This window comes from Rhinolophus sinicus, chromosome 16, assembly GCF_057876585.1.
Source record: "Rhinolophus sinicus isolate RSI-liver-muscle chromosome 16, RSI-T2T, whole genome shotgun sequence".
Taxonomy (NCBI): domain Eukaryota; kingdom Metazoa; phylum Chordata; class Mammalia; order Chiroptera; family Rhinolophidae; genus Rhinolophus; species Rhinolophus sinicus.
In genome coordinates, this window is record NC_142516.1 from 33,227,014 (window position 1) to 33,248,723 (window position 21,710).

Here is a 21,710-nt window from a genome sequence, read left to right on the forward strand (position 1 = left end):
ACACAATAAGGAGTCTGCAACCCGGAAGAGGGTCCTCACCAGAACGTGACCATGCTGGCACCCTGATCTTGGACTTCCAGCCTCCAGAACTATGAGAAATAAATTTGTTATTTATAAGCTACTCAGTCTGCGATACTTTGTTACAGGAGCTCAAAAGAACCAAGCAGAGGTTCATAAGCATCAGTGTAAAGAACTGCATGTTGATAGGGGAGCAGCAGAGAAGCCAAAAGGCCAGGGGCCCCAGGCAGTTGGCTGGGGGTGGGGGAATGAGGTATATATCTGAGGTAGGAGAATAGGATGGGTACACAAGGCAGCTTAGAGCAGAGAGGGCAAAAACACCCTCTGATAATTGAGATGCTTGAGCCCACATAGGAGTACCAGCTGGAGCTGGACATAGACGGAGAAGTGGTTATATGGATATTCATTACACTAATCTCTTTATTTCTAAATCTAAAATATTTCATTAAAAAAAAATAAAGAATTCTGGGACAGCCGGATGGCTCAGTTGGTTGGAGCATGAGCTCTTAACAACAGGGTGGCTGGTTGAATTCCCACCTGGGCCAGTGAGCTGTACCCTCCACAACTAGATTGAAGACAATGAGCTGCTGCTGAGCTGCCGGTGGGGTGGCCATATGGCTCAACTGGTTAGAGGCTGAGCTCTTAACAAGGTTGCCAGTTCAATTCCTGTATGGGATGGTGGGCTGCGCCCCCTGCAAAAACGGCGACTGGACTTGGAGCTGATGGGTCCTGGAAAAAACACTGTTCCCCAATATTCCCCAATGTAAAAAAAAAAAATTAACAATTCTAAAGATGTATGGAATAAAGCTCTCTGCAAAATTAGGGAGAAAGCTGACACAAATGTCAACGAATAGACCGTCAAAAATTATAGCATACACTATACGGCAATTAAAAATTAAGAGTATACGGGGCAGATGGGTGGGCTCAGTTGGTTAGAGCGTGAGCTCTGGGCAATGGGGCTGCCAGTTGGATTCCCACATGGAGCAGTGAGCTATGCCCTCCACAACTAGAATGAAGTCAATGAGCTGCCACTCAGCTCCCAGGTGGCCAGATGGCTCAGTTGGACAAGGTTGCCATTTAGACTCCTCGACTCCCGCAAGAGATGGCGGGCTGCGCCCCCTGCAACTAACAACAGCAACTGGACCTGGAGCTGAGCTGCGCCCTCCACAACTAAGACTGAAAGGACAACAACTTGACTTGGAAAAAAGTCCTGGAAGTACACACTGTTCCCCAATAAAGTCCTGTTCCCCTCCCCCAGTAAAATCTTAAAAAAAAATAATTAAGAGTATGTATACATACATGTTTTTTCATGAAAAGATAGTTAAAACATATTAAGTCAAAATGCGTATCACAAAACAGTTTCTGTAACATGACCCCAATTTATATATCTAGAAAGACCTAAAAGGAGACATTACTCTGAGAAATAGGATCATGGGTAATTAATTACTTTTTCTATTTATCTGCATTTTCTAATTTTTATATAGTGAACATGTATCATAAATATAATTAAATATTAAATAGTAGCTAATCAAAAGCTAACATAGTGACATCACGGACGACGGTGGAGTAGGAAGCTCCAGAAATCTAAACGACAGGTGTCCCTCCACCTAAATGACAACTGAGATGGCACGAACTATCTGAAGTAACTATTGTGGAATTCTGAAGTCTAGTTAAACACTTGCAGCTTCCAGGAGAGAACAGCATTATTCACAATAGCCAAAAGATGGAAACCCAAGCTCCAACAGATGAATGAACAAAATGTAATATATACATATATATAGTTATAAAAAATGAATAATATTCTGATATGCTACAACACAGATAAACCTTGAAAACTTGCTAAGTAAAATAAGCCAGACACAAAAGGACTAATATTGTATGATTTCACTTATCTGAGGTATCTAGAATAGGTAAATTCATAAAGACAGAAAGGCTAGAGGTTACCAGGGTAGGGGAAATTGAGTTATTATTTAATGAATACAGAGTTTCACTTTGGGACAATGAAAAAGATTAGGAAATACTGGAGATGGTTACACATTGTAAATGTACTTAATGTCACTGAATCGTACGCTTAAAAATGGTTAAAATGGTAAGTGTTATATAAATTACCACAATTTAAAAAATTGTAATTCATCAAATGTATTTGAAAAGTGATCAGTAGTTTAAATCTTTTCCCTCTCATAGTCAGTCTTCCATTAGCGAGGACAACAGTTTTACTCTAAGTGAATTGTTGAGCTCTTGTTAGAAACTGCCACAAATTTCAAATTGGTCGAATTCAAAATAATGAGGATTTGCTGTACTACAAGTTATACCTTTTTGATATTCATTAGAGCCATTTTCTACATTATACTTTGGGAAGAAAAAATCTCATCTTGTTCTCACACACACAAGTATGATATGAAAACTGCCCTGCTACTGTTTCAATTATTTTTTTCCAAAAACTCTGAATACTATGACTACGTATTTATCAAAATTCATAGTATACACAAAAATAATTTTAACGCATATTATATTTCCATATTATAATTAACGCAAATTATATTTCCTTAGACCTGAATTCTAAAAGAACTAGGACAGAATTTAAATTATACCAAAGGGTATGAAATAATTTATTAGTGATTATATACTGATTCAATGAAATGAACATAAGGAGACCTGAGTTGTATAGCTAGCCCTCTAACAAACTCCCCTTGTAACTTTGAGTTAACTATTTCCTTCCCTAGATCTTAATGTCTTTATTTGAAAAATTAGATAATCACTATGGTCTCTTCTGACACCAAAAACTAGCTGGGGTTCTTAGATATGTTTGGGCTGCAAGGCATTTTAAAAGCATGAATAAAAACTCAGCACTATATATCCTTTGCATGTCTGTCTTCTAGTTAGCTAAGCATTATTAACCTTTAAAATCCTAGAATCTTTTCCTTTTAATTGAAAGATCAAGGATATAATAAAATTTCAACTTTTCATGATATTCGTAACATTGATCCCAGTTGCAGATATAAACACAGGGCAAATGGCTGAATAGATGAATGTCCTAGCAATAGACTACACAGTAGTTTCTTTTAAGACCCTGACAAATGAACTACCTTTTCTTAATTTAGCTTAATCTCAGAAATAAGTACCGCATATAAGCACCCAGAAAATATAACAAAGCCATTCTACATTTTTAACAAAAACAATTTTTTTGTTTTTTTTATTTTATCTTTTTTTCAGCTTTATTGAGGTATAAATGGCAAATAAAACTTTAATATTATTAAATCTGCAATTTTTTACTCTTAAAATTTATACAGAGCAGTATTCACTTTCTTGATATGCACTTTTATAAGTTTTAGCATGTACACAGATTCTTGTAACTACCATAAGAACACAAAATAATTCCAACACCCCCAAAGAATTCCCTCACACTGCCCGTACGTAGTCAAACCCTCCCTCTACTCCTAACCAGTGGGAACCACTGATCTGTTCTCGGTATCTATAGTTTTTGTTGACTTTCAGAATGTCATGTAAATGCACTCATTCAGAATGTAATCTTATGAGACTGTCATAAGGCCTTTGATACTCATCCATGTTACTGGTGTATCAACAGTAGGTTCCTTTTTATTGCTAAGCAGCATTCCATAATATAGATCTACCAGTCTGCTTATATAGTCACGCACTGAAGGACATTTGGGTTGTTTCCAATTTAGGGCAATTATGAGTAGTGGTGCTATAAACATTTGCATTGACATTTTTGTGTAAACTTAATGTTTTGTATAAACTTAATGTTTACACAAGCTTATATTGCTCTAAGACAAAATTCTTAGAAGTGGAGTGGTTGGGACATATAGTAATTATATGAGGTGTGATAAAAAATACAATGAATGCTTCAATATTTTAAAAAATTACAATAAAAGACACAGTAAAAATCCCCCTCAAAATACACCCCCTTGCTTCGAACACACTTGTCCGATCATTCTTGCCACTTTCTGAAGCAGTTCTGGAAGTCCTCTTTTGTGTCTTTAGTTGTGCTGTCATGGCTGCCTCGATGTCCTAAATCGATTCAAAATGTTTGCCCTGTTTCCCCGAAAATAAGACCTAGCCAGACCATCAGCTCTAAGGCGTCTTTTGGAGCAAAAATTAATATAAGACCCGGTCTTATATTATTTAAGACAGGGTCGTACATAATTATAAGACTGTGTCTTATATTATTGTAGAATAAGACCGGGTCTTACATAATTATAAGACCGCGTCTTACATAATTATAAGACTGGGTCTTATATTAATTTTTGCTCCAAAAGACGCCTTAGAGCTGATGGTCCGACTAGGTCTTATTTTCGGGAAACAGGGTACCTTTCATAGTCATTTTAACTTTGGAAAGAGTCAGAAGTCGCACAGTGCCAAATCCAATGAATAAGGTGGATGAGAACATGTTTTTATTTGACAGAAATTGCTGTACCAGATGCGATGTGTGACACGGAGCATTGTCACGATAGAGGATGAAACTGTTTGCCCATTTCATATTAATGTGTTTTTCGCTGATCCATGATTTACGGCATACTTTAAAATACACCTCTCAAAAAACAGAAAAAAAAACACCTTCTCTCAACCGTAGCTCACACCCAACTGACTGCACCGAACAAGTTGAAATTTGTCACACACTGTTACTAAGGTTCTACTAAGGTTCTTCCGGTATTGAAGATCCCTGTCTCTCCATTGAATGGCACTCAGCAGCAGCATTCACTGTATTTTTTATCACACATTTATTTAACTTTTTAATAAACTGCCAGTTTTTTCCAGAGTCTGCATTCTCATCAGAAGTATGAGAGAGTTCCAGTTAATCCTCATCCTCATGAACACTCAGTACTATCAATACAATATTTTATTTTAGTCATTCTAAAAGGTAAGTAAATGGTACCTCATTGTGGTTTTAATTTGCATTTCCCTAATGACTAATTATGAGCATCTCTGCATGCACTTATATGCCATCCATCTTCTTTGGTGAAATGTCTGTTCAATCCTTTCACCCATTTTTAAAATTGGGTTGGTATTTTTTCTTTCCCTATGTTGAGTTCTGAAAGTTCTTCACAAATTCTGGACACAAGTCCTTTTTCACATATGTGACTTACAAATATATTCTCCCATTTCATGGCTTGTATTTACATTATCTTAACTGTGATCTTCTCATAAAAGTTTCGACTTTTGATGACGTTCACTTCATCAATTTTTTCCTTCATGGATCATGTTTTTAAGAGCATTTTGCCAAAACCAAGGTCAATAAGACCTTTTCCAATGTTTTCTTCTAAGGGCTTTACTACTTCATATTTTGCATTTAGGTTTATGATCCATTTTGAGTTAATTTTTGTATATATGTTACATAGGTTGAGGCTCACATTTTTCATGTATGGATGACCAGTATTTCCGACATCTTACGTACGTTAAAAGACTGTCCTGGGCCGGCCCGGTGGCTCAGGCGGTTAGAGCTCCGTGCTCCTAACTCCGAAGGCTGCCGGTTCGATTCCCACATGGGCCAGTGGGCTCTCAACCACAAGGTTGCCAGTTCAATTCCTCGAGTCCCACAAGGGATGGTGGGCTCTGCCCCCTGCAACTAAGACTGAACACAGCACCTTGAGCTGAGATGCCTCCCAGATGGCTCAGTTGCTGGTTGGAGCGTGTCCTCTCAACCACAAGGTTGCCGGTTCGACTCCCGCAAGGAATGGTGGGCTGTGCCCCCTGCAACTAGCAATGGCAACTGGACCTGGAGCTGAGCTGCGCCCTCCACAACTAAGACTGAAAGGACAACTTGAAGCTGAACGGCACCCTCCACAACTAAGATTGAAAGGACAACAACTTGACTTGGAGAAAAGTCCTGGAAGTGCACACTGTTCCCCAATAAAGTCCTGTTCCCCTTCCCCAATAAAAATCTAAAAAAAAAAAAAAAAGACTGTCCTTTCTCCACTGAATTATGTTTGCACCTTTGTACCAAAAACAAACAAACAAACAAAAAGTTAACTATATTTGTAAGTCTACTTCTGGGCTCTCCGTTCCTTTAGCCAATATACCATACTGTCTTGATTAGTGTAGCTTTACAGTTCATCTTAAAATTGGATATAGTGAGGGGCAGCCGGATGGCTCAGGTGGTTAGAATGTAAGCTCTGAACTACAGGGTTGCCAGTTTGATTCCCACATGGGCCAGTGGGCTGCGCCCTCCACAACTAGATTGAAGACAATGAGCTGCCACTGAGCTTCCGGAGGGGCAGCAGGAAGGTTCAGTTGGTTACAGCACGAGCTCTCAACAACAAGGTTGCCGGTTCAATTCTCGCATGAGATGGTAGGCTGCATCCCTTGCAACTAAAGACTGAAAACAGCAACTGGACTTGGAGCTGAACTGCACCCTCCACAACTAGATTGAAGGACAATGACTTGGAGCTGGTGGGCCCTGGAGAAACGCACTGTTCCCCAATATTCCCAAATTAAAAAAAAAAAAAGGCCAGCCCGGTGGCTCAAGTAGTTGGAGCCCCATGCTCCTAACTCAGAGGTCACTGGTTCGATTCCCACATGGGCCAGTGAGCTGCGCCCTCTACAGCTAAGATTGTGAACAACAGCTCTCCCTGGAGCTGGGCTGCTGTGAGCAGCTGGAGGTTAGCATGAGCTGCCATGAGCTGTCGTGGGCTACTGTGTGCTGCCATGAGTGGCCGGTGGCCAGCGTGATTGGCCAGCAGCCATTGTGAGCGGCCAGCAGCCAGCGAGAAATGCCATGAGCTGCTATGAGCAGCCAGCGACCGACTGCCTCAGCCACGGGGAGCGCAAGGCTCATAATACCAGCATGGGCCAGGAAGCTGTGTCCTACACAACTAGACTGAGAAATAACAGCTTGAACTGGAATGTGGAGGGAGGTAAAAGCAGGGGGAAAATAAATTTTTGTTTTAAAAGTTGGATATAGTGAGTCTTTCAACTTTGTTCTTTTTCAAAATTGTTTTGGCTATTCTGGTTCTTTAACTTTCCATATATGATTTTTAAAAACTAGGGCCACAGTCGCTACCTCTTTCATGGTTCCTTGACCTCCAGAAAACTGGCGTTTTTACTGTTGTGCTTTATCTTGTCAAAACCATTCAAAACATATTCTCTTAAATACATTATGTAGATGTTTATCACCTTTGACCCAATATGTCCAGTACCAGAAACTTATGTGAAAAATACACAAACACAGATATAAAAATTAGTTCAATGTGTTCAAAAATATTGTTTAGAAAGCAAAATAAACCTTCAGATCCAACAAAAGGCAAAGAGTTATATGATGGATAATTGGAAAAGTCTTCAAATTACAGTGGTACCTCATTTTTCGAACGTCTCCGTTGAGGAACATTTCGGTTTACGAATGCCATAAATTTTATGGATCTATGGTATCATTAGATAGTAAAATTCATGCTAAATTTGCAGTTTTAGGGGTTGATTTTAAAGGTCTGGAACGGATTCATCCATTTTGCATTACTATCTATGGGGAAACCATGCCTCGGTTTTCGAACGTTTCGGAACTTGAATGGTCATCTGGAACGGATTACGTTTGAAAACTGAGATACCACGGTATGTTGTTTTCACATGGATACATAGGACCCATACTGTGTATCCATTTTTTAGATGAAACACAACACATTTCAAGGAAAATACATTAAAAGCATTATTTCTGGGATGCATCACTGCAAGTGACTTTTTTCTTCATAGTTTCAGGAACTTTTAAAATATTCTACAATGAACATGTTATAGACCTATAACTGGGGATAAACATTTTCTGTTATAAAAAATGTCATTACCATTTAACACAGCAAAATACAGATACCTCTGTATCTGCGTGTATATAATTTACTCATAGGATATAAATACTCTACATGACAGTGTTTTACCATATTTCCCCGAAAATAAGACCTCGCCGGACAATCAGCTCTAATGCGCCTTTTGGAGCGAAAATTAATATAAGGCTGGGTCTTATATAAGACCCAGTCTTATAGTAAAATTAGACTGAGTATTATATTACATTACATTATATTATATTATATAAGACCCAGTCTTACAATAAAATAAGACCGGGTCTTATATTAATATTTGCTCCAAAAGACACATTAGAGCTGATTGTCCGGCTAGGTTATTTTCGGGGAAACACAGTACCACTGTTTTTTATTTAAGGAACCTCTTTTTATATTTACTCCATAATTTTCCAGTAAAAAAATAACTTCAGAAAAAAAGTTATATAAAAGTGGAGACATCAATTCAAAACTCAGCGCTCTCCCCATTACAAGATTTCTTAAATCTGAATCTAAATTCTACAGAATTTCCATATCTTCAGTATGACTTTTCTTTCCTTATCTAGCAAATTTTCGGTCATTCTTATTTAGATTAAATGTTGTAATATGATTAACAAATACCAAAGAATTCAGGGTAGGAACCCTAAAGACATGCGAGTAGTTATTATATTTTATCCCCCCTTCTTCCGTCTCCCCCCCACTCCGGTTCAAGCCATTGTTTCTCAGTCTAGTTGTGCACGACACAGCTCCCTGGCCTATTATGAGCTGTGAGCTACCCCCGGCTGAGGGAGTAGGTCACCAGTCGTCGGTCGGCCACTCACAGCAGCTCTCCCCATCTACCGGCTGCTGACGATGGCCGCCAGCCACTCACTCTGGCTACGGGCTGCTCATAGCAGCACACAGCCGCCCACCGCCGCTCTCACCAACCTCCAGCTGCTCACCGCAGCCCAGCTCCATGGAGAGCTGTTGTTCACATTCTTATCTGTAGAGGGCGCAGCTCACTGGCCCATATGGGAATGGAATGAGCGACCTTATGGGAATCGAACCAGCGACCTCGGTGTAAGGAGCACAGCGCTCCAAATACCTGAGCCACCCGGCCGGCCCATACCTTTTTTTTTTTTTTTTTTTTTTTTTTTTTTTTAACATTATCACTGATGTTTTTTCTCCAAGGGTTAGTCTTTAATGGCTTAAACATATCATTATTCCTATCCCTGTTTAGCCAATGGGGGAAATAGCAGTTAACTGATAAGTCCAAGGTGGGCCTTTTTAAGTAATAAAGTGTTTTGTTTCTTTTTAAACCCAACTACCCAACTCAAATGAGCTTTGCCCCCTTCAAAGCAAACACCTCAGAAAGCTGGCTATACACCCACTCCAACAGTGTTACACTGCCACTGCTCAAAACAATGTAGGATTCTTTTTTTGAGACCTTCAGAGCCTATTGTACAACTTCGTAAAATCCTTATTAATAACAAATCTTTACTTCTGTAACGTGCACTTTGTTTTGTTTAACATTCAAAAATGATTCTCAGATTCAACTTGGTGAATAAGGTAAATAGTCTGAGTACTACCATTTTTTAGTCAAAAAGGACTGAACATACCAGTGTTAGACTAATTTTACCTGTGCCTCTGCCAATAATTTCAAAAGAAAAGTTTCAAATCACATGCAGGATGTTCTTTTTTTAATTTTATTAAATTTATCGGGGTGACATTGGTTAATAAAGTTATATAGGTGGGTACCTTTTGAATAACAAACTGTTTTATTTGCCTTATTACATTTATCAGGTATGGTTATAAGTACACTTAAAAATCTGTTTTCTAAGCTTTAAGTCATTCTGTTTCTATTAAGAATTATTACATATAATACAAGTTTTGTAACTTTATCAATTCTTAACATTATCTTATAAATGGGGCCATGGCTATTTCTAACTAATAATCATTCAATTTTTACAATCTGAATTACTATGTACGCTAAGTGAGCCACACAATCTGAATTATTTCCTGGGATTTATCCCTCAAATTAAATATCAGCTGCCTATGCAGCAAATATAGCAAAGCAGATAACTAAAGAATTATGAAATCTGGGCCGGCCCGGTGGCTCAGGCGGTTAGCTAAAGCTCCATGCTCCTAACACCGAAGGCTGCCGGTTCGATTCCCACATGGGCCACTGGGCTCTCAACCGCAAGGTTGCCAGTTCAATTCCTCGAGTCCCGCGAGGGATGGTGGGCCCCGCCCCCTGCAACTAAGATTGAACATGGGACCTTGAGCTGAGCTGCTCCCGGATGGCTCAGTTGGTTGGAGCGTGTCCTCTCAACCACAAGGTTGCCGGTTCGACTCCCGCAAGGGATGATGGGCTGCGCCCCCTGCAACTAGCAACAGCAACTGGACCTGGAGCTGAGCTGCGCCCTCCACAACTAAGACTGAAAGGACAACAACTTGAAACTGAATGGCACCCTCCCCAACTAAGATTGAAAGGACAACAACTTGACTTGGAAAAAAAGTCCTGGAAGTATACACTGTTCCCCCAAAAAGTCCTGTTCCCCTTCCCCAATAAAATCTTTAAAAAAAAAAAAAAAAAATTGTGAAATCTGGAAATCCAAATATAGAATAAATAAAACTATGGCACTGATCTAAAGATGTTGTAATAGAGGTAAAGAATTAAAAGAATCAGCTGAAAGAACAACAACAAAAGTTTTAAACTGCTCATGTTTCCTATGGCGCTTAAATATACTTGAAAAGTATTAAGGATTAATATTTTGAAAACATAAACCCATATTGTATTAAGATATATAACTCCCTTTATCATCCTCCCATCCCCACCATCTCTTCAAAGGGGTTTTATTATTTCTAATTCCCAAGAATAGTTTTCTTAGATTTATGTTCCTCAACACTAGCACCATCCCACTCTACCCCCTTAAAGTAATGAGAAAGTAGTTAGTAAAGGAAATCAATTTGCCAATAAAAAATAAATCCTTCTACAATGATTTATTGTTCTCTAATTCAAGTAATTCAAGAACACCAAAAAACAGTCCAATTTTTCCAGTGAATTTAAAACATATAAACTAAAATCATTATATCAATCTCTCCCTATAATTTAGAGAGGCAAATAATTAATTTTGTGACCTTTAAACTTAAGTAAAATTAAAAATAGTTCCTTATAAAATGCTCCATTTGATTTTCTTAAAGCTCTTTTATACCTTTAAAATCATCCTAGTGATGAAAGATCTCAGTAATAGAATAACACAGGCTTCAGAGTCAAGCAGTCTGGTATTACAACTTTCTAGCTGAGGACCCCCGGGGAAAGTTAAATAAGCTCTGTGTGATTCAGTTTCTCTATACACTCATGTGTCACTTAATGACAGAGAAAATGCATCATCGGGTGAAAATGTATCATCAGGTGATTTCGTCTGCAACATCCGAGTGCACTTACACAAACCTAGATTGCTCTATACAGGACTACTTGCAGGACTGGAAGTTGCTCTGGGTGAGTCAGTGAGCGAGTGGTGAGTGAATACCAAGGCCTAGGACATTACACTACTGTAGACTATAAATACTGTACACTTCAGCTACACTAAATTTATTTTTAAAAATTTTTGTTTCTTCAATAAACTAATCTTAGCTTATTATAACTTTTTAACTTTATAAATTTAAAATTTTTAAACTTTTTGACTCTTTGGAATAACAAACCCAAGCCTTGTATGGCTATACAAAAATATTTTCTTTCTTTATATCCTTATTCTATAGGCTTTTTCCTACTTTTAAGTTTTATTTTATTTTGTTACTTTTTGTTTGTTAAAACCTAAGACCCAAACACACACATTAGCCTCGGCCTGCACAGGGTCAGGAGCATCAGTATCAGTCTTCCACCTCCACAACTTGTCCCGCTGGGCCTTCCGGGGCAATCACACACACCCCGCTGGCATCTCCCATGACAACAATGCCTCTTTGTGCAACACCTCCTGAAGGATCTGCCGCAGGCTCTTCTTAAGGACGTGTCACTCTTTTCAGAAATATATCCGTGGTGGTTTGCTTTATTGGTTTCTTTTTTATCACAGATTTGCTCGTAAGTAGATAATGCACCATAAACACTCTTCTTAATGAAAACCTTTCGGTGCTGGGGTCCATGTTTTCCAACTTTTTAAGGCGCTTGTTGAAGTCTACAAAAGCCTCTGCTAAACCCTTCACTGTGAATTTTCTTGGGGACGGGGGCCTTCTTTTTCTTCTCCTGCAGTTTCCCATTCTCTTGCCTCTTCTTCAGCTGTGTGTTCCTATTCCAGTTGCAACAACGCCTCATTAGTCAATTCCTCAGGAACCACCCCCAGGAGCTCCTCCAGGTCACCTTCACCCACACCCAAGTTCAAGTTGTTTGCCATCTCAACCACAGCCTTGTTGACTTTCGCAGCCTCCTCATGCTTGGCAAGTCCTCTTGAAGTCATAGATGAACCTCTTGAGTGTCTTCCTGAAGATGCCATTCATACACTCCTGGTGACATCACGCCAAGCCCAAGCATGGTTCTTGGTGCTGTCATAGATGCTGTAATCCTTCCAGAATTGCACGTCTTCCTCAGTTGCAGCAATAGCCTGGGCAAAGGTCCTCCTCAGGCAGTAGGCCTTAAAAGCGGCTAGAACTCCTTAATCCATTGGTTGGATCAAAGAGGTGGTGTTTGGAGGGAGAATCCTCACTGACGTTGGGATGAAGATCACCAATAAAGAGGATGTCGGGAGCATTATCAACAGTAAGCACCATCTTAAAAGGTATGTTATTGTCCAAATGGTACTTCCCCATTTTGCTGGCACAGCAATCCAGGAGGGCATCTTGGAAGAGGAGCTTGGTCACCCATGACTTTTCACAGTATACTGACTGGCAATGTGTGCTTATGGAGACGCGTGAAAGCCCTGGGGGTCTCACTGTACCAGATCACAAGGGTTTCAATTTAGTTTGCAACACTGCCCCCAAGCAAGACTGTTGCCTGTCCTTAAAAGCCTTGAAACCAGGCATTGACTTGGCCTCCTTAATGGATGAAAGTCCTTTCAGGCATCTGTTTCCTGAATAGGGAAGTTTCATCCATATTGAATATCTGCTCTGGAAAGTAATTTCTTCCACAATCAGCACATCTAGAGTTCCCAAAAATTCTTCAGCTGCTTTCACATCAGCACTCTGACTTATCATTCACGTTTTCATTATGTAATGAATAACAATTCTTCAATAGTTTAAACCACCCAGAGTTAGCAGTAAACTCAACATCATAGTTGGGTCCAGCCTTTTCTTTCGTCATCGCAAACAAACTTTTTGCTTTGGCCATGATCATCATAGTGCCGACAGGTATAACCATACTTCTGTGCCTGGTCTTCAATCCAGGTCATTGGAAGTTTCTCCAGGTCTGATATAGGCCCTTCTCAAATTTTTGTTAGTCATGTTGCCTTCAATGAAGCAGATCCTTTAATAGCGTTCATCATTTTGTTCTGTTCTTCAAGACCAGAGCTATGCTGAAATGGGACATGCCTGACTAGTGAGCAATAACCATCACCGATTTTCTATTTTCTACCTTCATAGTCCTTTATCACTCCTAATTTCATTTCCAGGCCAATCACTCGACATGGCCTCTTACTGGCAACATTAGCAGTGAATTTTGTACGCTTAGGGGCCATGATGAACAAAACAACAAGATTAAATCAAATACAAGTGAAATGATACAATCAAAACGTGGTAAGCATAAGAATTTGAGGCTGCTGCAAGCATAACACAGCATTTGTTTTACAGCAAACGTTTTTTATAAATAGAGAGTATTCTAAAATAATAAAAAGTGTAGTATAATATATAAATAACAGTCATTTATTATCATTACCAAGTATTATGTACTGTACAAATTGTATATGCTATACTTTTATACAACTGTCAACGCAGGTTTACACCAGCATCACCACAAACATGTAAGTTATGTGTTGCACTATGACGTCACTACACAACAGGAATTTTTCAGCTCCGTTATAATCTTATGGGACCACCACTGCCATTGTTGACTGAAATGTAGTTATGCAGGACTGTACAGCAAGTCCTCGAATAACATCATTTCACACAACATTGTTTTGCTATAATATTGATGAGATGCTGTAGGAACTTAACTCTTGTTTATATCAATTAGCCTATGGTAAAATTGGTTTTCTTATATGTAATTTCGCTTAAAGCCACAGAACCTATTAAGGATGTTAAGTGAAGACGTACTGTATATGAAATGAGATTAACAGTAACCACACCTCATAGGAGGATTATGAGATAGGCTATGTAAAGTATGTGGCACATAGTAAGCACTCAATGTTAGCTACATTACTGTAGTAAGAATAGTAGTGTGTATCTGCAATTAGATATGGCATTCAAAATTTTAGCATGTTTTAACTGCTCATTCTACTTACCTTGCCAACAGGCTCACAGTATTAATTCAATTTATTATTTGTGTTACAACAAAAACATTTTTATATTTGTTATTAAAACAAATCACGTAAAGGTGTTTAAAGTGGATTATTCATTTTCTATCTTAAATACATACTCCAAAATCTGGATTTTCCAATTCTCAAATGGCAGAATATTTACCTAACAGCAAACCCTGGCAATCTGAACTAAAATTATCTCTTCAATTTAGTATCTATCATTCCATTCACTTCAGAATCAACTTATTTAAAGGTACATAAACTCTGAATAACAATTTCTCGCTGAAATAAATTAGTTCTGTATTGACAAAACACATTCAAAGAGGTTCAATCTTACTTGGATTGAACACCAATACTATGTAATTGTATGTGAAATAGTCCAAAAGAAGTTCAGGAACACAAAAGAATTAAACATTTTAAATATGATCTTTCAGCAAGCTGGAGTTCCATTGTCCTAATCTCTGAATTTATAACTCTTCCTTACTGTTATTTTCCATAACAAGATTAGCAGACGTGGACCGGTTTCTTACATGGCCTCCTTTATTTCACCTGTCTCCAACAGACAGGTTCTTCAGGAACCTTAGACTAGGATCACTAATTCTAAGTTGCAAAGATGGAGCAGAGTATTTTATCATAATAGATTGTGATTATGTTGACAAATGCTCCAACTGGCCTTAACACTTAAAAGCTTTTATTTTAATTATCATTTACAATCGCATCAATAACACCTACACCTCACATTTCTGTATTTTAAAATCTAGAAAGATTTTTATGAAGATTGTTTATGAAAACTCAAAGGTTACTAATGTCCTTATACTTTCCCTTACTATCTACAAGGCAGTGACTCTTCCTACAGTGCTTTGCCTTTGATGAGTGCTCAACAAATATTTTTTACTAACACAAATCTCTGAAAAAGAGGAATCAACATGCTGCAAAGAAAGTATTAAGGCCCACATGCTTTGTTCAGGAATAATCCTTATTTTATCAAATTTAAGACACTCATGCTGGCATTTTAAAAAATTATCAGAAGATATCAATGCAAGGTTTCCTCACAACTACAGAGAATCCGTGAAGTTGTACAATTGCCAACAGACTGATGGCAACTGTAAGACTTCATGGATTCTAAAGCAAGTCCCAATTTCAGAGAACTTAAAAACCAGATAAATATGCATCTTAGAATCAACTTAATATGGTAAACACATATTCTATAAAATATCAAGGTGCTGTATTTGCTGGGGAGGGGAGGGTGTTAAAGCTACAAACCATGGACATTAACTATGTTTCCATCTGAGAATGGAAATAGGGGTGCCCAATTAGCTCAGTTGGTTACGGCATGGTACTAGTAACACCAAGGTTGCCAGTTCGATCCCCGCATGGGCCACTGTGAGCTGTGCCCTTCTTAAAAAAAAAGTAAGAAAATTTTAACTGACTTTCTGACTCATCATACAACTGTTTTTTTAAAAAATAGCATTACTTTTATAATTTTAAAGTTGTTTAATTGCTTTTTAGTTGCCTATCGATAAATCCCCTAAAACAGATTCTTAACTTGTCAGTTAACCCTCTGAAAATGTATACAAACTAGTTTATGTTTGTCTATTTTTCCCAGAGAAAATTCATTAATTTCTCAAAAGGAATCCATATACCAAAAAGCCTAAGAATCTGTAGAACTACATTTTAAGAATTACAGAAGGGTGGCTGGTTAGCTCAGTTGGTTAGAGCAGGGTGCTCTTAACAACAAGGTTACCTGTTCGATCCCCACATGGGCCACACAACTAGACTGAAACAACTACTTGACTTGGAGCTGATGGGTCCTGGGAAAAGCACACTTAAATAAATAAAAGTTTAAAAAAAAAAAAAAAAGAATTACAGAATCATAAGATAGAGTATGCTAGAATCTGAAGCACATTGCCAAGCACAAATGTTAAGTTTGGTTTTACAGGGTTTTTTGTGGGGAGAGGGACAGAAAATAGATTCATCATTTCTAGAACAAATGAAAATAATACATATCCTTTATTTTCAAAAATTATTATTGAAGAGTTTCTTTAATATAAATCAAAGTGTTAAACCTGATAATGAAGTTCCTGTTAAAGAAAACTTTGAGTATATAACAAATACTTTCTAAATTATCAGTTTGGAGTTTTCTAAAAATGGAACACAACTATATTTTATTCTCTTAATCACTGAATGAAATAAAAACTACAATGAAAGTAAATCAATGCAAGTCAACTAACTGCTATACTTTAAGCTTTCTGTATCATTTAAACTTTTATGTTATGCACACCATGAAACAGACACTCACTTTCTGATCTCTAGACTAACTGATATCATGCTTTTAGATAATTAACGCAGGAATTCCAAGAGGGTCTATACCAAAGCAGCCCCACTAAATTAAGATTACCAAGAGTTATTTGAAAAAATAATTATTTTTAAAGGAATGGGAATGAACTTGTTAAAAGTCATCATTAACTGCTGACCTGATCAATTTATTCTTCCAGTAACATAATAAAATTCCAATTTGCTTCACAATAGCAAAATTGGGGAGCAATTTTGGTGTTCTAAGCCATCACCTACTTTGTGTTTTGTAATGATTGACCCTTAGAGGAAAAATTCAAATAGCAAAGAAATTCACTTGATAAGTCAATGAGATCAAGAAACTGGACAAAAAGATAACAAGGCCACAAAAGATTGTATAATAAGCAGAAAAACACATATAAGCAGAAAAACCATCACACATCCATACCCTCCAAAGCTAAGAATCACATGGATTTGAGATACAAAAAGAAAAAAAAAAGGCAGGATAAATAAAAAAATATGTGAAATACAGGTCTCCCAAGTCTCTACCACAACAGATGTCGTACTTAAAACACACTAGAGCCAACTACTTCATGGTGAAAAAGATCAGTTAGAAGCCTATTATATTAATATGTAAAAGTTAAAGGAGTTTCATTATGAACAATTTTAAAAATGACTGGCAGTCTAATTGCCTTCAAAACTATCATGCAAAATAGACAAAAAAGTTTAACTTAAAAGTAATTTATACTAAATGTTGAAGGACTATGATTTGATAAAGGAGAACAGTAGAGAAAGTTCTGTGCCAACTTTTAACTGCAGCTGTAGTGGAACACACTAAGAGCGTTGTTTTAAGACAAAAGCAGTGAAATAAAAAACAATGGTTTTAAACCTATCACCAGTGTTAACTGCTCATGACCATAAGTTTGTGTTTCCAATGAAGGATTTTGAGATAAAAGGCCACATAATAAGGAAACAAGTGGAAGAAAATTAAATTGAACAAAATTCTCACACAAGACTAAAATATAAAACTGTAATTTTCATACATTTTTACATATCACAATTAAACGTAAAAAACTCAAAGATAAAGAAATCTAACACAACAAAATTGGAAATTAAACCATTCTATTCAAATAGGGCTGAAATTAATAAGCTTTTAATTTAAATCAGTGTAGGCTACAGGCTCTTTATATACTATCTACTCCAAACTGAGAGGATTCTCCACACTCCTTTCACATTTAAGCTAAAATATTACAATTTGAAAAGTTGTTTGTTTTTTTCAAACTCCACTGGAATGAGATTATTCTAACTAGACTGTCAATTGCCCCAAACAATGATACTTTTTGGAAACTAAACTTCATTCCACTACATTTAGCCAGTAAATTTTGCTAAGTAATCCTTTGCTAGAAGTTATATAAATTCCATGCTGTGAAACTAATTTTTCCAGTATCTATAAATAAAAATTTATACTTGACAAAAGACGTTCCTCAACTAATAACTTGCATGTTTAGTGATTTTAAATATCTGCATCTGAAAGCATAGTGTATCGTGACCACAAAAGATGAGACTTACAACTGGTAAGGGTACTGCTATTACACAATATTCTAAATAGTGCTTTTAGCAGGTATTCAGTGACTATCACAGGCGTAAATATTTAACATTCCCCTATCAATGCTTCACATTTTCTACTAAGTTGACCCAACTTCAAGCCTGAACCTGAGGCGTCTACCTTTAGAAGAGTAAAAAACAAAAGTAATTGGGTAGTCCTAAATATACACACCATAACTACATGACTTAAGATCCTCATTTAAAACTTTTGCCAAGATAACCCCTCCCTTCAAAACAAACTACCATTGACTCACACTGCTCTATTTGACTTAACTTTGGAAATACAAAAATTAAATGCTTTCCTAAGAACTCATTTCCCTCGGTCTCTGCATACACCATTTAAAACATTCAACCTTCAATCTGATTCATCCCTTCCAAAATGGTAAAAAAAAACAAACACACAACACCTCAGTCTCTCTAAATTATCTACCATGGAATTAAAAAAAAAAAAAAATACACCAGATTCAAGAATGATAACCACCATTCTAAAGTCTTGGAAAACAATGGAAGCAATGTCTGTGGTTGCTGTCTGCGGAGCCGTCCTACTCGGTGAAACCATTTCACCTCAGATGATACTTTTAATCTGTGAGACCACCCCATTTTCTAGTTAACCACCTGAGCAAAGGGTTTCAATTTCGTCTCACTAAAGTGGAAAACTATCAATCACCCTACATAACAAGTTCCACCCTCTAGATATTTCTACATGTAGGAACAAAACAACAACAACAAAGCCAGTAAAGTTGGTGGCAGGGTGAGGACAAAGAGCATTTTGAAACACCACAGAAGTAAATAGAGAATGAGGACAGAAAGGGGTCTAAATTAAAGTTCCCTCAAATGAATAAAGGAAAGAAAACGCAGGTACCCTTGTTTACCACCCCTAAGCCCCCATTCTTCATTACCGCCCACTGGAATGCAAAGTTGGAACTACCACTCCGCCAGAAGCCCATCAAATTCTCAAGATGTCAGGTCACCAGGCAGCCTCTGGAATGACAGGCTAATACCCCTCCCCCCACACCCCCCAAAAAAGAAAGGTCCAATCCAATAAGTGCAGGTCACTCTGCCCTCTGGGGCAGTTCCAGCCGGCGCAGGGATGGTTCAGATGGGAGGACGAGAGGGGAAAGACAGACCACCTTTCTTCCCTTACACCCTCAGCTGAGGAAACAAAACAAAGACAGCCGCCCTCCTCCCCCGGTCGCCTCTACACTAGCCAGAGAGGCTTTCCTATTTCCCGGTGCAGTCTAGCCTCCCGCCCCCGCCCCCATGACAAAGAAAAGGCACTTGGTGAGCAAGGCCTTCCTGCCTCCACGAGTGGGGGAAGGGGCTGCCGAGGTGAGGAGCCCCCTCCGCTCACCCGCGCTCACACTCGCTCACCCTTGGCCCCGAAAACAGCCAAAAGCGGCTAAGAACAGAGGCCTCTGCCGGGGAATCCGGGTCTAGGAGGGGATGGGGGTACCTTGAAGTAGCCGCCTTCATAGAGGGTGTTGGGGGGTCCGAAGATGGCAACCTCCCAGTTGTAGAGGTCGGACTCATCCACCAGGGTGATCCGGAAGCCCTCCACCGGTTCCTCCTGCAGGGATTTCAGCTCCAGCATCAGGGCCTTCTGTGAGCTGGTCATCTGCTGCTGGGCCATCGCGGCTGCGGCGGCGGCAGCGCCGGGCCGGGGCCCCAGTCCTCACGCACCGGCCGAGCCGGACCAAGCCCCTCCCCTCCGCTCGCGCTCGGGCCGGGCCGCACCGGGCCCTTGTCTTCACACACCCGGCGGGCCGGACCAGGCCCCAGACGGCCCGTGGGCCGACCCGGGTCCTCCTCACACACGACGCGGGCCGGGCCCTCCTCCTCACACTCGGGCCAGGTGGGGGGAGGGGTTCAGGGAGTTAAGAAAATTCGCTGCCGGTCCCGGGCCTCCCCCCCCCGGAGGGGGCCTCAACTTAGGGGGGGGGGAGAAGAGGTGGAAGCCCAGGAAGGCGGCGAAGGGCAGGCGACGGTGAGGGGAGGGGGGCAGGCCGGCCCGGGAGCGCCGCGCTCGCTCGCCCTCTCGTTCTCCTCAGGGGCCGCCGGAGCCGGAGAGCGCGCGGGGCCAAAGGGCGGGGGGAGCGCAGTGCTCGGGGGTCTCGCGGCGGCAGCGGCGGCGGCGGCTGCGCGTGGGGAGGGGCGACAGCGGAGGAGGAGGAGAAGAGAGAGAGCGCCTCGCGCCGCGGGAGCGACGGAGCGGAGAAGAACGAGGGAGGGAGAGAAGGAGGAGGGGCGCGCGCCGGGATGGGGGGAGGCTCTCGGCGGCTGGCGGCCCGACGCGCTTGCGCGCGCCCCTCCCTCCCCCGCCCTCCTCGCCCTCCTCCTCCTCCTCCTCCCACTTCCCCGCCTCCTCTCAGTGGCCCAGCGCGGTGGCGGCGCTTTGTGACGCCAGCGCGTGTACCCCGCCCTTAGGGCCGAGCAGCTGTGAGGGCGGAGGGTAGCCTCAAGGGATGCCCTTGGCCCCAAAGTGACGGTTGGATGCCCTGGTTCCTTAGGCGCGCCCGGGAAGGACCTCTGGTCTTAGAGCCATCAGCGCCTTCCTACCGCATCCACAGGCCTCCTCAGCCATCCTCCCAGGAGCCCTGGTCCCCTGCAGGCCCCTCCCCGTGACACACAGTCCGCTGTCCCTACACTCTGCAGATGCTAGACAAGGATGTGCTGAGAATGTGGGCCTTATCGGTGGGAACAAGCGTCTTGACATCTCTCTGCAGGTCCAGCCCTCAGGCCAGTGTGTCTTTGGAGGGCAGTGTGTGGCACCCATTGGGGGGGTGGGTGAGGCCAGTTTCCATTGAGAAATGGGGAAGGCAGATAGGCCAGCTTCTACTTCCCTTAACTACAAAGAGGAAGCTTGTGGGAAATAGAGAAATAATAATACTGATTGAACCTAGGTTCCTGGCCCTTCTCTCTGTGATTTGAGGCAAGTGCTCTGGCTATCCCTCAGTTTACCCATTTGTAAAGTGAAGTACTGTGGGTGAACTTTGACCCCCTACAGAGCCTTACAGCTTGAAGCTCCAACCTGGGATTGAGGGACTTTTAAGATAATCATGGCTGAAGTGAGATGTGGAGACAGTCTTCAATCCCCATGATTTAGATGGACTACCCCTTTCTCTTAGGAAAGCATGTCCTATGATTGCTGTCTAAATGTTTTCTATTATAGAAAAGCCAACATACTGTGAAAGTTCCAGAATTGGGGGATCAGAAAGATCCTTGGTTCCAACCCTGGCTCCACCATTTATATTACCTCTTCCTTTTCCATCATCTTCTGTAAAAGAGAGTTAATTATATGTAATATAAGCAATTGTAAAGATTAATTGAGATTATCTATACACAAGGTTTAGCACAATGACTGGAACATGGTAAATGATCCATAAGTAGGAACTTTAAAGGAAGAAAAATAATTTAAAGGCATAGCTGTATTCTGGATATGATCCTTCCCACTGGTTAATAGACTTTTTCACAACAGGTTTAGATTTCTAGAAAAATTGAGAAGATAGTACAGAGAATTCCCATATTTTCCAATAGGCACCCAATTTCCCCTATTATTAGCATCGTACATTAGTATAGTACATGTATTACAATTATGAAA

General features: G+C 40.1%; 1 protein-coding gene across 1 annotated transcript in view; it reads right to left on the bottom strand.

Moving 5' to 3' along the window:
• The window catches only part of UBE2R2 (ubiquitin conjugating enzyme E2 R2), an 86,177-nt gene extending 65,417 nt beyond the window's left edge, over positions 1-20,760 (bottom strand). The window contains exon 1 of the mRNA XM_019734336.3: positions 19,566-20,760. Coding sequence (XP_019589895.1) covers positions 19,566-19,742 — 177 coding nt within the window. The 5' untranslated portion in view covers positions 19,743-20,760. The remainder of the gene's footprint in view (positions 1-19,565) is intronic.
• Positions 20,761-21,710: the final 950 nt, after the last annotated feature.